At 35.6% G+C, this 17511-nt stretch overlaps 1 protein-coding gene and 1 pseudogene across 1 annotated transcript; one reads left to right on the forward strand and one right to left on the reverse strand.

The window, feature by feature from the left end:
* Positions 1–9245, forward strand: LOC125656861 (heat shock 70 kDa protein 12A-like). The gene is made up of 6 exons (XM_056143607.1): positions 1–540; positions 656–723; positions 3926–4399; positions 4934–5152; positions 5504–5648; positions 6309–9245. The coding sequence occupies exons 1-6, from the start codon at positions 510–512 to the stop codon at positions 7367–7369; spliced, it is 1998 nt and encodes a 665-aa protein (XP_055999582.1). The 5' UTR covers positions 1–509; the 3' UTR covers positions 7370–9245.
* A 597-nt stretch (positions 9246–9842) lies between these two features.
* LOC125656866 (serine/threonine-protein kinase fray2-like) lies at positions 9843–17241 on the reverse strand (annotated as a pseudogene).
* Positions 17242–17511: the final 270 nt, after the last annotated feature.

A 17511-nucleotide genomic window follows, 5' to 3' on the forward strand; every position in this document is an offset into this window, starting at 1 on the left:
TACGTATTACCGCACAGTATAACACCCGTTTGGGGGTGGCTGGGAAATCGTGGTTCGAGTCCCGCTCGATCATGCCTTAGCTGCGTCAAACCTACATGTATTGCGTAAAAATAGATCGATTGTTCATTTACCAACGGTCGACATTCAGAAGCGGGAATCGTGGGTATTTTAGGTGTATCAGACCTTAAAACCCGGAGTCCTGCATCGCGGCAGGCGTTAGCACATTAAGAAGCCCCGATCGTTAATCATCGCACTAACTTTCTGGTGCTTAACCGATAGTTGGTGACGTCAATATGAATTTAAAAAATCACGGAGGAACATAAAACGAACAAACTTTCGTATTGTTATTTGGGTCGTTTGTAATAAGATACGGGCGAATAGAAAAATCCCCTTACGATGAATGACATGAAACCGAAAGTAGAAAAAACCTGTTTTAAGTTTATTTTTTTACATGGATCGATATTATTTCATGATTCGATTACAAATGTAGCTCTTGAAAGACTGGTTTGATGAATGTAATCAAAGGAACCAAAAATCGACGTGAGTATCATTATGATTTATTTAAGGCGAAATCATTTGAGATTCTAAACTAGATATGGTTTCGAAAGTATATGGATCGATTATTTTCTACGCCTCCGCAATTATTTTATTATAGAGTCTTCACCTGGGAAATTACGGACCCATGGATTGAACATTTGCAATTGTACCTGTACATTAAATGAAGTATATGTATATTTCAACCTGTATGCATGATTTGCAATTATTCCAAAGATTTCTAAACTAATTGTTTTTGCTCAAAGTATGTGGATTTGAGGAACTTCAATTGAAATATACATGGTGTCAAAATCAATTCGGAAAACTGTATCTATATATGGCTTATCCCAGACAGTAAACGGTCACACCCCTTCTAACTCTTTCCTCTTTGAAGTGTCAATTTTTTTGTTCCATATTTCACATACAATTGACACATAGAAACTAGGTTAGCCTTGACCAAAAAAAATCAATGACAGCAACACATGAAAGTTTAAAAAGAACATTTGATATACATGAAAATAATTACACAGACATATACTAGTAGGTAATTTGAAACCGGAAAAACATTTTGGTGATCTATAATTTTATAAAAGTGTATACAAAATAGCAATTCTCGATCTGTAATCACATTGCTAATACTTGAAGTTATCAATTTTATAAGTGGATTTATCTTATCCTTTGTTAACATGGGGGCCACACACTGTATTTTAAACTTTCAGTATACTCCACGTTTTATCACGCCTCAGACTTCGTGACCTTTCGTTGGATTTATTTGACTAACAAACAGTCAAGATTCATATTACCTCTATGAATAGATCTAGGTATTGCATAAACATTAAAAAACTATTTTTGACAGTCTGATTTTACATACATAGATAAGTATCATTTATTCAGCATTTTCAGTAAAAAGAAAAAAGGGGAATCTTGGTTGTTGTTTTTTTTTTTTTTGTTTTTTTTTTTTGTGTGTTTTTTTTTTTTAATTCTATGAGCTATTTACAAAAATATCACAAGATTCAGAGTACCAATTAAAATAGTAAGCAAGAGTGATGTGCTTCCACGGTAGTCATATTTATCTGTGATTCCACGACGAAGTGCAGTCCTTGAGGTAGCCTTGCTAGAGAAGACATAACTCTAGTACTATGCATACACCGTTGTTTATAGTGTCCACTCCGTGAGGACATTACGAAATGGGTATCTCCATAACATATCTTTAGGGCTGCCGGACTTTCATACGCATAAGTCCTATCTATGAATGCAAATTACAATAAAACATCTATCATTTCCAATGGTACGAGAATTGTTCAAAAGTGGGCAGTGGCGTTTCTTGTCATTAAAAACGGTTTTAAACCTACATACTGTATACAAAATTATTTATGAAATTCCAAGTAAAACTAAATTGGTTTTGAATAGTTTCCATTAAATCAAATGCACAAATAGTGTGTTGCAGTCGAGGGCGCGCACGGCATAATTATGGTAAATATGTTACAACACTTCATAAGTTTTGAATTGGAATGGTTATCAGATAATGAAAATACAGAATTCCGTATCCTTGATATTAGTTTGAGACAGTGACGGAGGTCGGGTTTATTTGTAATGATAGCAAATTTCCCGTTTTCAGTATCATTTCCGAGGAAAGTAAATGTTATTTGAGTCATGATTAAGGAAGTGTGAGAAGTGAGTGCAGCGTGCTGGTAACTGTGTCGTAACGTGAAGGGTCGTAATGGCCGACAGGGGATGCTTACTACTCCTGGGCACCTGATCCTACCTCTGGTGTGCCCAGGGGTCTGTGTTTGCCCAACTCTTAATTTTGTATTCCTTATAAGAGTTATGAGCATGATTTCTCTTCACTTTTTCATTCATAACATAGGGATATATAAATCAGTAATCACGTAAATATAAATGATATCTGTGGGAGAAAAAGTGAAGATAACGAACAAAGATCTAAACAATACTGTGAACCAAAGTATGAATTTTCTTTCAACTGAGCAGTCAATAGCTTAGTAAAATCTCTGAGTTAAGTCCAAGTGTTGACACAAGTTTGTTTCGAGAAATCCAAGCCAGGTCTCTAAAAGGAGTAATCATTTTGTCCGGTCGCACACGATGTAAGCCATACAGACGTAGTAATCCGCAGTCATAACCAGTTTGTAAAGAGCGGCTTAACAATTGGTATGAAACATGTCAGACAGCATTCGATCGAAAGGCAGGTGGTATATGCATATGCGATCATTGCAACAACCATAAAATTCGACCCAATGACAGGTTTTATTTGCAAATTAAGTTCCTTATAACAACCATAGAATTTGCTGACTTTAAACGAGACTTTGACACCCCTGTAACTGACTAGGTGGGGGTTTTTTCGGGGGGGGGGGGGTAATATAGCTAAGTAAATATGAACAATTGGTAGAGTTCATGGAAATTACCACGTGATCAGATAGACTAATAGCTTATTAGCAGAACACTAGACAGTTAATATTTACTAGCTTGTACCTTCAGTTATATGTTAATATATGTGGTTTACTCTAGGACAATCAAATCGCATAGCTTATAATTTTCTTTAACATTTCTACAGCGTACATGTATGTATATCACAACGACACAAAAATTGCATCAAATCTGTTGAAATCTTAGATAATGGTTCGTTTTGGATGAGCGACGTGCTTTGATTCATAAAGTTTTAAAATTATCTTTATCTGTCTCTCTGGCAACATCATCTGTATAGTCAACAGTATTGAGGTATGATGATGAATACAGAGTAACAATGAACTATACATTGTATTGTTCCATTAACTATATATACTAACTACTATGCTAAGTGTTTTGTGTAATTATGACAACCTAGCTTTTTTTATCTAGTATCGATTTCCTCAACACATATTTCTTTTTATCGGTCAACAGGGGATGCTTACTCCTCCTTGGCACCTGATCCCACCTCTGGTGTGTCCAGGGGTCCGTGTTTGCACAACTATCTATTTTGTATTGCTTGTAGGAGTTATGAGATTGATCACTGTTCGTTATCTTCACCTTGCATTGATCAGATTTTTTTTAAAAACATATACTAGTAATATATGATTGAAAAGAAAATAATGATCTGACGATAGGCACGATTTCTTTCATTGTATTTACATTGTACATGTTTTTAACATATAATGTATGATTCAAAAGAAAATAATGATCTGACGATAGGCACGATTTCTTTCATTGTATTTACATTGTATATGTTTCTAACATATAATGTATGATTCAAAAGAAAATAATGATCTGACGATAGGCACAATTTCTTTCATTGTATTTACACTGTACATGTTTTTAACATATAATGTACGATTCAAAAGAAAATAATGATTTGACGATATGTACGATATCTTTCATTGTATTTACACTGTACCTGTAGAATCCCAATTCCATCCTTCCTCCTGACGTTCAGAATAAAGGAGAAATGGCTCACCAGTCGGTGGACTCTTCTGCATGCGCCGTCACAGACAGACAAATGGCTGACCAGACGGTGGAATCCATTGCATGTGCCGTCACAGACATAGCTTTGAAGTCCGAGGACACAGCAACAACAGACGAAATTCTCCTCGTGGCTGCTCTTGACTTTGGTACGACCTACTCCGGAATAGCGTGGTCTCACACTCACGAATTCGAAAAATATCCCCTTCGGATCAGTTGTCTCCATTGGTCAAGCATGCTTGGTCCGTCGCAAGCCACTTACAAAACGCCGACGTCTCTGTTACTGAAATCAAATGGAGAAATGATAGCGTTTGGATACGAAGCGGAGGAACAGTACGCAGAATTGGCAGACGACAATGCCCAGTCTGGATATTGCTTTTTCAAACATTTTAAGATGTTACTCTACGAAAATGAGGTACAGTGTAAATATCTATGCATAATTTATTTTGTCGATAAAATTTATATTCATGTATTTATATTAATCAATGTTTGTCAAAATATATAGTTTTATGGTTTGTAGGGAGACGAAATAAAGCCTCATTCCCGATGCTTTAAAGCAAGTGCTTGCTTTAAAATTCTCAAATAAGGAAAACAAATCAAAGCAGGATAGCCTAATTGTTCATAAATCTCCTTCACACACCCATACGTTACAATTTCTGCCTCAAAATTGTTAATTAAATCTAATTTATTTGGTTTCTGCTTATTTAAGTAAACTTTGACCAAATGCAAAGTCATAGTGTCTAATTACATTGTAGACCTTAATGCACTGGTTTGGAGCTTCCCCTCAATTCTCTGTAGGAATTTTGCTCTCCCAAATGTCACTTTTTTCCTAATTAGAAAGGCTCAGGCCCTTGAAGATTTAAGAAAAGAATTGTATACAATTGTATAACCCTTCAGTAAAATGTTCAAAGCAACAGCGATCCTTACTGTGACTGGAAATATTTTCTAGATTCTGCGCAGTGATACTGTCCTCGTGGATGATGAAGGTCATCCAATGCAAGCGAAAGATATTTTTGCACAGAGCATCAGTTATATGAAACGCCGTCTGCTGGAAGACTTGAAATCTAGAGGAAACATGATAAGAGAAGAGAATATACTGTGGGTCATCACGGTTCCCGCCATATGGAATGATGGCGCGAAACAGTTCACACGGGAGGCGGCGGTGAAGGTAGGCATAGAAGAGTACCACAAAGTGGAACGTTTTGTATAGCACGATATACTGGCACACTGTAGTGCTGCACGCACATGCGTGTGTAAATTTCTTGTTCTACTGTATTTCTAACATTTACTTTTCATACAATTGCAAGAACTATATGCGTAGGTGTTGGGTACGTTTGTTTGAAATATTGTTTTGTAGCCACACCCCTTGACTTGAGATTAATAATCTTTGAAATATCAATGTAATCAAACTTCAGACGAAAAATAAATTCTTCCAAAGATTAAAATAATAGCTATGGAAATATTCCAAAATAAATTGTGCAATGATTTGTTACATTAATTTTTACGATGGGATATGTAGGCTGGCATACCAAGGAAAAGAATGAAGCTGGCATTAGAACCTGAAGCTGCCTCAATATACACCATGAAAGTCCATTCAGAAAGATCAAAAGATCAGTTACCACAAATTGGACAAGGAACTAAATACATTGTTCTTGACCTTGGAGGTAATGATTGTGAAGTTCTTTATATAACATATCATCTCCATCATCAATCACCCCTTTGAGATGGCCGATGATTATAAGTATCCTCTTTATATAACATATCATCTCCATCATCAATCACCCCTTTGAGATGGCCGATGATTATAAGTATCCTCTTTATATAACATATCATCTCCATCATCAATCACCCCTTTGAGATGACCTATGATTATAAGTATCCTCTTTATATAACATATCATCTCCATCATCAATCACCCCTTTGAGATGGCCGATGATTATAAGTATCCTCTTTATATAACATATCATCTCCATCACCAATCACCCCTTTGAGATGGCCGATGATTATAAGTATCCTCTTTATATAACATATCATCTCCATCATCAATCACCCCTTTGAGATGGCCTATGATTATAAGTATCCTCTTTATATAACATATCATCTCCATCATCAATCACCCCTTTGAGATGGCCTATGATTATAAGTATCCTTTGCGATATTTTCCAACAAAATCTGATAATCATATCATACAAATGTAATCTTGATTTCTTCAATGACGATGGACACTCAGATAGATACTGGATAGATAATTGTATGATATTTATTCAACTTTTTACACCACATCAAACAAGAACTCCTTTATGGCTTGTAATGTATATTTTAAGGAGGAACCATTGATATATCACTCAAAGAGGTAACCGAGGATATCACTATTAAAGAGGTCCACCACGCTAGTGGTGGCCCGTGGGGAGGACGGGAAGTTAACATACAGTTTATGAAGTTTCTGGAAGAGCTGATTGGAAAAGACGTAATAAAGGAACTGAAAACAACACACAAAGCATCTTGGCTGGATTTGGAGAGGGAAATCGAGTTAAAAAAGAGAAATACAAAGGGAGATAATAATGGCAGAGTTCTATTCCAAATTCCTGCAGAACTGCAGGAGGTTTATCAAAGCAAAACTGGCAAGAAACTGATAAATGCAATTGGGTTTGAAACAAAATACGCGGGGAAAGTAGATGTTAAACGCAATTGTCTACGAATAGATAAATCCATCATTGAAACTTTCCTTAAGAAATGCTTGGACAACATTGTTAAGCACACAAAAAGCCTGCTGGCGAAACCTGAGGCTCGGGACACAAAATACCTCGTTCTTGTGGGGGGCTTTGCCGAATCTGAGTTTATGAAAACTGAAATACCAAAGGCACTTGGCAATCTTCAGATATACATTCCAGACGATCCATGGCTAGCTGTTATGCGCGGGGCTGTTATATTTGGACAAAATCCATCCGTCGTCAAATCCAGAATTTCTAAATATACCTACGGAACCGCTGTCATAAGATACTTCATCGATGAGTATGATGACCCAGAGCAGAAAATAAATCAAGATGGCAATCCGTACTGCAAAAATGTATTCAATAAACTCGCAGAAGTTGGTCAGTCGTTTGAAGTTGGTGAAACGGCCGAAAACGAGGTCTACGCACACAGAGCAGATATGACGAAGATGAGAATAAAAGTATTCAAGTCTAATGAAGCGAATCCTCGTTACGTTACGGATGAAAACTGCAAACAGATTGGAAATATGTTGCTCGATATGCCCGGCTATGGAGTTGAAAGAAAGGTAACTGTGTCGCTAAGCTTTGGTGAAGAGGAGATTACATGTAAAGGAGTAAATAAGGCCACTGGAGAGTCAGTTCATGTGAGGTTAAACCTTCTCTCTAACGATTAAGTAATGAAGATGATACGGTTAAACGATATACAGTGAAATCCGGTTAATCCGTCATGCACTAGGAGACAAAATATCTCTCTGAATACATAGTGAGAATGAAAACAAGCGTTGGAATGTCCAGTGATACGGTTTACACAGGTGTGGATTAGGCAGTTTTCACTGTATATTACATCGTGTATTCCAACGCCACGTGACGTCATCTCACAACCATTATTGTAAATTGACAGTTGTTTATTCAGTTTTGATTGTATGATATTTACCGATGTAGAATTGTATTTTTCACCATCATTATACACATGTTTATAGGGGTATTGTTACTAAGATAGGGAGAGGTGGAAAACGATATAAAACATGGTCATTGTTCAGATAGAGGTGATAAATAGAATACCCATATCTATCGTAACTGAATCATATCTTACTCATTGTGTGTTTCTATTCCCCAGAAAATGTTTCATGACACATAACTCGTTTAGCAAGAGGAATATGTCATACAATTACACACATATACTACCGTTGTAGTCATAGACATCTTTATAATTTTGCAAAACGTTCAAATCTTATTTAACTTGCCTTCTTGCACTAAAACTCCTTTTATATCGATCGAAGTATTTCACATCATCTCATTCCACAAGTTTATTGTTGAAAGGATATTGAAAGACTGCATAAACCTTTGATTTCAAGACAATTAACATGAACAATGAGAAGGTATGTGATAATTATATTAGTAATACGTTTACAGAGATGAACGGAAGTTAATGAAAATGTTACTCAAACAAACCTCCCACTTATACAGTCATGTACACTGTCCAGCATGAATAAGTATACACATACGCAAAATACACATAAATAAGTATACACATACGCAAAATACACATAAATAAGTATACACATACGCAAAATAGCTTTCGACATTTTAACAACGTAAAGGGTGTTTGTTTGTTTTTTTACCGAGGCAACTGCCTCGGTTGCCTCAATGGAAGCTACGCCACTGCAATATAATGAAAAAGAGATGAATTCACTGTGTATAACTTTCAATTTATCTCAGTAAAATAATCAGTTAAGGGTACAACTTCAATATATGTGAAACAATAATGGACTTTCAACGTTTTGGCATAGTCTGTTAAATTGTGATATTGATTTATTTAAGGTGAAAAATAAAAAGTTCTTATAAAAGTACACATTAAATACACAATAATATATATTAGTGATTAATTTTGAATGGTTTCCAGATAAACGTTTGCATATCTCGATTTAGAAAATTCAGAAAATGAAGTATTTTGATAAAAAAAAAAAGAGACATAAAAAGTTAAAAGCCTAATGTTATCTATTTATATGTAAGAGTTATGTATTTTGCATAAGAAAATCTGTATCTATGATGTAATCCATATTTTGTATGTGCGCAATTAACTTATTTTGGTGAGTGTATACTTATTTATGGTGGGCAGTGTATATATGCAGTGTGGCTTTGTAAGTTTTTCCTCATCACGATCATCTAAATGGTGTAAAACGTTTAGTGGCTACTTTTTATGTTTTAGTATTTCATATATCATAGGAAAAGTGTGGTTACATTTGTATCAATATATCAGTTGGTCCACTATTTGGTGCAAGTTGAGAATTCAATGCATTTGTGAAATGATTTACTAGACTATGATCTTTACGATCTGTAATGTTGATTTACCTTTTAATATCTCTACCGCAATTTAGCTCTTTTTCTGTTTTATCCCCTTCTTTATATATTACTTTGATATTATTTTATTCCATTATCTTTTTTATCCACATTTAGACCATATAACTTCTACATATTTCAATATATTGTAAAGAATACTGTATCTTGATATCATAAGGAATCTGAAAAATAAACAGATTATGAAATATTTTTTATACTTTCTTTTCTCCACTCATGTACAGATTACCAGCGTGCCTACTTTGAACCAAAACTTTATTACATGTATAAAATTACATACAACTTAAACTTTGAACGTATCATAATTACATTAAAAAAATGATAATTTTACGAAGATCTTTATCCAATTATATGTAATTGATTGATTGTTTCACGTCCCGTGGAGAATTTTTCACTGAGACGTCACCAGCTTTAAATGAAGCACCATTCAGACATATGCTTAGCGCTCAGGGTCGTCGCAGTGATGCTTCTATATCGTGCCAACGCCTGTCGTGACACGGGACCTCTGTTTTTAACGTCATACTCAGTAACTGACAGACCCGTGATTCTCACTTCTAAATACCGAGCATTTGGTGAAGGAGCAATCACAACCTATGTTAACGTCTTAGGTTTGACGCGGCCATGGCACGAACGGGACTCGGAACTCGTGGCGTCCCGGTTACTAAGCAAACGTTCTACCATGACCACCGGTCTCCAATTATCTGTACATGTAAGATATCCAATTATATGTATATGTAATATATCCAATTATATGTAAGATATATAGACAAACAAAACATCGAAAACACGTCATTTTGATAGGTATATTTCTTACGTTATAAACAAATACTATATGATGAATAAACACACAGGATTGAACAAAGTACATGTACACTCATTGTAATTCTCAATTCGAACATGCATATATCTTAGCAAAGATAAACTCTCTCTCTCTCTCTCTCTCTCTCTCTCTCTCTCTCTCTCTCTCTCTCTCTCCTCCCACCAATGCACATACACTTATTACAAAATTAGAGTTTTCTCGGTTAAAATTTCCGAATAGCTTTGACATTTTCATCGATTTATTAACTCATTAAACACAATAGATGAACAAAATGCCCAAGGGCCACATCGCTCCCCTGAGTTACCATGATCCATATCTGAAGACTTTCCATATATATTTGCATGTAAAACCTTAGTCCGTATTGTGGCACCAACCTACCCCTGGAGGCTATGATTTTTACAAACTTGAATCTGCACTATGCCAGGAAGTTTCCATGTAAATCTCAGCTCCTCCTGCTCCTTGGTTCTTGAGAGGATGATTTTTAAAGATTTGTTCTATTTATTCCCAATTTCCCATGTAAAACTTTGATCCCTTATTGTGGCCCCAACCTACTCCCAGGGGCCATGATTTGAACAAATTGGAATCTGCACTATGTCAGGAAGCTTTCATGTAAATCTCAGCTCTTCTGGCTCATTGGCTCTTGAGAAGAAGATTTTTAAAGATTTTCCCTATATATTTCTAGGTAAAACTTTGATCCCCTATTATGGTCCGAATCTACCCCGGGTGGCATGATTTGAACAAACTTGAATTTGCACTATGTAAGGAAGCTTTCACATAAATTTCAGCTCTTCTGGCTCATTGGTTCTTGAGAAGATTTTTAAAGATTTTCCCTATATATTTCTAGGTAAAACTTTATTCCCCTATTGTGGCCCCAATCTAACCCTGGGAGCCATGACTTGAATAAACTTGAATCTTCACTATGTCAGGAAGCTTTCAAATAAATTTCAGCTCCTCTGGCCCTGTGGTTCTTGAGAAGAAGATTTTTAAATGACCCCACCCTATTTTTGCATTTTCGTATTTATCTCCTCTTTGAAGGAAGCATGGCCCTGCATTTGAATAAACTTGAAAGCCCTTTACCCAAAGATGCATTTGGCCAAATTTGATTAAAATTGGCCTCGTGGTTCTTGAGAAGATGAAAATGTGAAAAGTTTACAACAACGACGACAGACAACCGACAAATTTTGATCAGAAAAGCTCACTTGATCCTTCGGCTCAGGTGAGCTATACAGAGGTTCCAATAAGAAAACGTCAATCAAGTACAATGTTCATTATATTACAAGCAAAACACAGCTCTCTCCCGATTAGTCGGCCCTAAAACACAAAAAAATCGAATTCCATAATTACATGCAGTATGTAATAGTATAGATGTTATCTAGGTAGAAAACCATGATTTCCGGAAACTTCCGGTGTCGTTCATCTATTAAACGATATTTGAATAATAATGACTGCACATTGTATATTGACAATTACAGATTTACTTCTATTGATATTCCGAGGAGACTTGTGTATATACAAAAATAACTATACAACATGAAGAAACAAACAACACAATACAATATGTATATATCATATATATGTAAAATTAGTACGTAAAGGGACTGGTTTGCGATTTTTTTTTGGGGGGGGGGGGGCATTTCATATGTTAAACATTAAATATGCCGTATAATCAAAAATGTTAGCGAGATTTAATTTTGGCATTAGCGAAAGTTATATGGTCCCTAAAATTAAACATCGCTAACAATTTATTCCATATCGGAGGTAATAGTTACCTTACCTGAAATTATAAAGTCGCTAAAATTATCTCTCGCTAAATATATATACACTGTACCCATTTATATGGAGAAATCGCAAAATTTGTGTCTGGCTAAAAATTCCACTTATACTGTATAACATTTTTAAAGTTGACAACCAAAACTTGGACCTTCTTAATGCAAGAATAAGGGCAATATGTTAGCCTTAACTGTGTGTTCAGTAAACAAGGCTCAAACATTGTTTATGTTTACAAACAAACCAGTGAAATGTTAATTTTGTCATTCAAAGCATCCTCATTTTGCACAAATTCAACTTTCAAATTGCCCATTTTACCTTTTAAAAATACTTGAAATATGATATACATTTGTAAATTATAAACATAGATCATAGCCATATATTTTCAATTTAACTCTGTAAACAATAACATACCTCAATCTTTGTTAAAACAACAAATAATATTCACTCTATAATGAGCTTCTGTCGTTACATATATACTTTCGTAGAACCTTTTAAACACGTTACAAAGTAGATTTTCATCATTAAAGATGAAAAACAAAATTGGGGGGGGGGGAATCGTGATAACTTAAACATACCTCCTTCACTGCACCACGACTGCAGGAAGTTGATGAATATAAAACGTTATCATTAGTTTTGAATTATGCATGAAGATTTCAAATTAAATAATACATCGATAAAGAAATGTTAGAGCTTCATTATTGATTTAGTAGAATTCTATGGTGATTTTCATCTATCGTAATAGTCTCGGTCTCTTGACCTTGATTTACGTTGAGAAGGTCGGTCATATCTATCAAAGTCTCGTGACCTCTCGCGATATGGTGGGGGGGTCACTGTATCGTGATTTGCGATGACTGGAACGGGTGTTCCTCTCCTCGTCAGAATAATCATCACCGTCGTAATTACGATCTATGTATCTTTCACGTGATCGACTGTGACGTCGCTCCCTCTCAGATCATCGCGATGCTGATGTCGTCCACGATAACTATCGCGATGATCGTGTCGCAAACCGTCGTCGCTGTGGTATTCTCGTCGATTTTCGTAGGTATGCGGGTCCCTTGCCCGTGAAGACCTCTTTTCATTTCTGTAGCTGTCCTTCTTGCTCACAAGTCGAGCATCATCACGAGAGTAAGATCGAGGGTAATTTGCGCCTCGTTTTCATTTTGGACGATAATCTAAGTCATCTAAGTGTTCATCCGACATATGATGTGAAGATGCATGTCGATCTGAGTGGGATCTCACTTGGTAGTCTTGTTTGCTGGTCACGTGGTTGGATTCAGCGTCATCGCGAGGTGGATCATAGCGACTGGCCAGCGTCAGTCCTGTGTAATTAGAAGAGGAAACATAGCGGTACTCTAGTGGTATAATCAAATGTCTTGTGTGAACTAATGACTAACTGTAACACTTGAATTACCAATCTCTACCCAGAATTGTCGTTCCTTCCTCTCACTTGCACCTCTGTCAACGTCTCAAGGGTTTTACAAGATTTTTGTAAAATGGCACGTATGCTCAAATAAATTATGGTTATGACTTCAGTTACAAAAATATACGTAAATAAATAAATATTGAGCAGATGTCAAGTCTTTTTGTGACACAAGAAGCATTGATTTGGGTTGAAACGTGGATATTGGATAGTTCTATTGCACCAGGCCTATACATAGGTACATGAAGAATATATAGTAATGGGAAAAAATCTACAAATAGTTGCTTGTCCTACATTTTCCCGATATTTTATAGAATAGTTCTCCGTTTTATTAGACGTAAAAAAGTGGATTTACATGTGGACTAACATTGCTTATTTTAAGACGTTAACAGAGTTGTAAGTAAAGTAAAGTAAAGTAAATTTTATTTAAAGTCGGCACTATATACATTCAACATGTCAAACACAAGCTCTGTAGAGCTTTTTAACCGTGAGTGCAAGGAACGACAACTCTGGGTAGAGATTGTTGAATTACATTCCATTTACCCTATCTGTTTCTACATGAGTTATAACGTAAATAATGAGTTTTCTTTATATTAACTAAACAATGTGGAAACTTGCAAATTTATTTACTACTGTCATAAATAATCTTAGTGTTAACACATTCAACTTTTTCTATTAATTTCAACTGAAGTTAAAACTTGTATTGTATACCTATATGTAATTTCAGGTCTGCTCGACGCTTGGCTTGTTTCTCGGCATATCTTCTGCAGCAGACGATTATTATGATGAGAATGACTATGAAAGTAAGAGGTTCGAGACAGATACCGATGACTGGTCCAATTATAGGGCAGCAGTAACGGTTTAGACCAGGTCCGCAACAACCAAATGCACAATACTGCAGATTTCGGTAGATACTTCCGGCGCTGTAGACTCCACCGGAACTCGTGTAGCATTGCTCTGCATTCAGACCTGAGTTCAAAAACAAACATTGATTTCATTCAGTATTCTTCTGCTCTATGCCCCAAATCACCGGTAATTCTGACCCGCTCATGTTCAGGAGATGAAGGTTATCACAGCACAAACTCTCGTGTGTGTATTCGGTATGTGGGGCAGGAAAAATGTCGGTAGGTTATCAACATGCCACACATATTACACCCATTGATGAAATCAACGTCCCTCCCTCACATTTCAAATGGGAGAATTCATAAACTACGGTAGTGCTTTGAAAAACAAGAGTTGTCAGAAAACAATAAAGTTTAAATGCCGGGGAGTATGACATTCTTACCTGTATCATATCCTCTGCATGGTTCAAAATACATAACCAAGGTTAAAGTGTTTGATTGATTGCTTAAATATTGTTTAACGTACCACTCGAAAATTTTTCACTCATATGGAGACGTCATCATTGCCGGTGAAGGGCTGCAAAATTTAAGCCTATGCTCGGCGCTTAAGGCCTTTGAGCAGGGAGGGATCTTTATCGTGACACACCTGCTGTGACACGGGACCTCGGTTTTTGCGGTCTCATCCGAAGGACCGTCCCATTTAGTTGCCTCTTACGACAAGCAAGGGGTACTGAGGACCTATTCTAACCCGGATCCCGACGATGTTTGAAAATTAGGTTAAAGTTCAAGGTCACTGGATCAAAAGCCCTTGGACCAAAAAAAAAGTCTGGCCATGAGACATCTGTATTTGAAACATCAAACGTCACCCATCCACCCCCTTGGTTAAAAAGATAAGCCAATGTTAATTTTTTAAAAGTCTGTCAAAGTCCAAGGTTAAGTCTAAAGTCTTAGTACTTAAAAGACATATCTGGACATAAAGCATCTATACGTGAAATATCAAAGCCCCGTCCTCCTTGGTTGAAAAGATATAGCCAAGCTTAAAAGTTTATGAAAAGTCTGTCAAAGCCAAAGTCACTCGGTCACAAGTCTTGGTATCAAATGAAAGGCCTAGTCATGAGAGATTTCTATTTGAAATAACAAAGCCTTACTCACCCACCCCCACATCCGTTCAAACGATATATTCAAGATTAAAGTGTTTCCTTTTTAAAGTAAGACAGACACTGGGGTCTCTGAACATTCATACCGGCGAGCTAATAACGAAACGAAAAAACAGTTCGTTGTGGTGTCTTTGGTAAAATACACTACTGCTTAGTGAACATACATTTTAGGATAATATTACAAAGAAAATATATCACTATTACATTCAAAGAAACCGAATCCAGATTTGGAATCTCAAATCTTTCATTTTTCCTGGATTTTTATAAAATCTAGACACCATGAATGTGATATTGTATGGGAAATTGGGTATCCAAGATGATTGCGGTGATTTCGCTGTGAAGAGTAATGCAGTGGGAACTTATTGTTTCCAAACGACAAATCTGCAAGGAACAAAGTAACTTGTGAAGACTATCTAAATAGTTACACTCCAGATGCTAGTATCACACTTCTATCTAAATCAAATGCTTAAAAGGAGAATTTTAAATGAGGTTTTAGACAAAAAATCAAAGGTCAAGGTCACAGTGATTGCATGTAACTATGAAGTGAAAACAATAAAACGAACACCATTACACTATTCTCTCTCAAACCTGTTACAACGATAGCAGGCAGAGTGAGAAAAATCCTATTGATGTCCAGCTCAAAGGTCATGATGCAGGTCACATTCAGTTTTCATCCAAAGTATTAATATCCAGAAAATAGAGAACTGTGTGGTGTCTTTTAGAAGGACATGGACATGACTTGAGCTGAAAATTTTCAAATTTTATTTTTCCATTTTCATTGTTTACAATGCTTAGATAAAGTATTTCTAATGTTCAACCAAAATTTGAATATCAGTTGTTAAGTTACAAGTGAAATACAGTACTCACAACTCCCTTTTATGTAAACAAGGCTGTGTCATGTTTTTTGTTTACATATTGATTGCAAATGCTTAATAGAAAATGGCATGTTAAAAAAAATTAGATGTGCCAAATGCTAGGAACTATTCAAATGTGTTCAGAATTAACTTGTAAATTGACAAATTTGCTTTAAAAGAAACTTTTATTTGTATATTTAACCTATGTAAACAAAAACATGACAAGATCCATGTTTACGTAACACAGAATCGTGAGCTGTTTTTCCCATATACCCCGACAGCTGACATTCAAATTTTTGCTGACCATTACAAATACCTTACTTAAGCATTCTAAACAATAAAAATGGAAAAATAACATTTGAAAATTTTCAGCTCAAATCGTATCCATGTCCCTTTAAGCCCGAATATAAATGTACGCAGTGAAAGCAATGTCTACACATAGCCTTTTCGTGTGGTGTTAAACAAACTATTCATGTACCTTGGAGAATAAAAATGTACGCACAATACACATAGTGTCCTCGTGCAAACACATGCACGCATACTGTGAATACAGTCAATGTATATTTATGACCATAACTGTGTCTCATAGAACAATTACAGGTGCGTCATTTCAAATTATTTGGTCCTTTTCAAACTGGTAATTATGAAAAAGACAATTTTATTGGGTTGTACTCCGATATCATTTTCAAAGCTCTATGCATACAGGGTGGGTTAAATTCAAATAATTACATTCATACATGTCCTGTGTAGCCATAGGTAAAAATAACAAGTGGCTTACCCGAGACACAGCAGATCACAATGGCTAAGAGTGTGTACATGTTCCTCTAAGGTAGATCTACATGCACGTTAGTTTTTATGATTGTTCCTTGGTCAGCATAAAATATACACTTTTTCTTCATAGAAAATTGCTCATGATCATGCTCCTCGTTTTTGTTTTTAAGCCGCCATTTTACCACAGGTAAGAAAATCAATAAAAGGGACCATGTCAAAAGATGACGTTATATTTTTAACATACTGAAACGTGTCAAAAGTATGTTTCGACACCTTGGCTAGCGGAGATGGACAAACCCGTACAGAGGCAATTATTGAAAACTCGGGTTTTTTTCAATTTTCTCCGTCGATCGATATAAAAATTTCAGATTATGTTTCTGACAGGTTTAATTTTCATTTTTTTTTTGTTCTGTCTTTTGAAAGATTCAATTTTATTTCATCTTGCTAAACCTTTTTTGTTTGTATACCTTTTAACTTATTTACTGTAAACTGCTAATATCATTTACATGTATTTTTATTATTATCATATTTTTCCTTATCTTACATGTAACAGATATAGTGCTTTTTAACAATTATTCATGCTGTGGTTTGAATTTAATGCTTAAATTTCATAGTGAAAGATTTTTGTTTGATTTGTATTTAATTCTTAACTTCTGAAACTGTCTATCTATACAGTATGCGTGTAAATATGTATATATACAATGTATATGTTGTTGTTTTTGCATGCTTACCTTGTGATATTTGTATTTTATTTTGTCTGTGATAGTCGGTTTAAGAGCTCTGTAGAGCTCATGTTATTTGTTGCAATTAAGTATTTGTATACA

The sequence above is a fragment of the Ostrea edulis genome, chromosome 7 (genome assembly GCF_947568905.1).
Source record: "Ostrea edulis chromosome 7, xbOstEdul1.1, whole genome shotgun sequence".
In the NCBI taxonomy this organism is placed as follows: Eukaryota; Metazoa; Mollusca; class Bivalvia; order Ostreida; family Ostreidae; genus Ostrea; species Ostrea edulis.

Bases quoted from the DNA above. Each gene is read 5' to 3' on its own strand.
- LOC125656861 (XM_056143607.1), top strand. From the start codon at position 510: ATGAATGTAATCAAAGGAACCAAAAATCGAC. The intron at 724-3,925 runs GTATATGTATAT...CTGTACCTGTAG, and splicing joins GTACCTGTACATTAAATGAA to AATCCCAATTCCATCCTTCC. The intron at 5,153-5,503 runs GTAGGCATAGAA...TGGGATATGTAG, and splicing joins CACGGGAGGCGGCGGTGAAG to GCTGGCATACCAAGGAAAAG.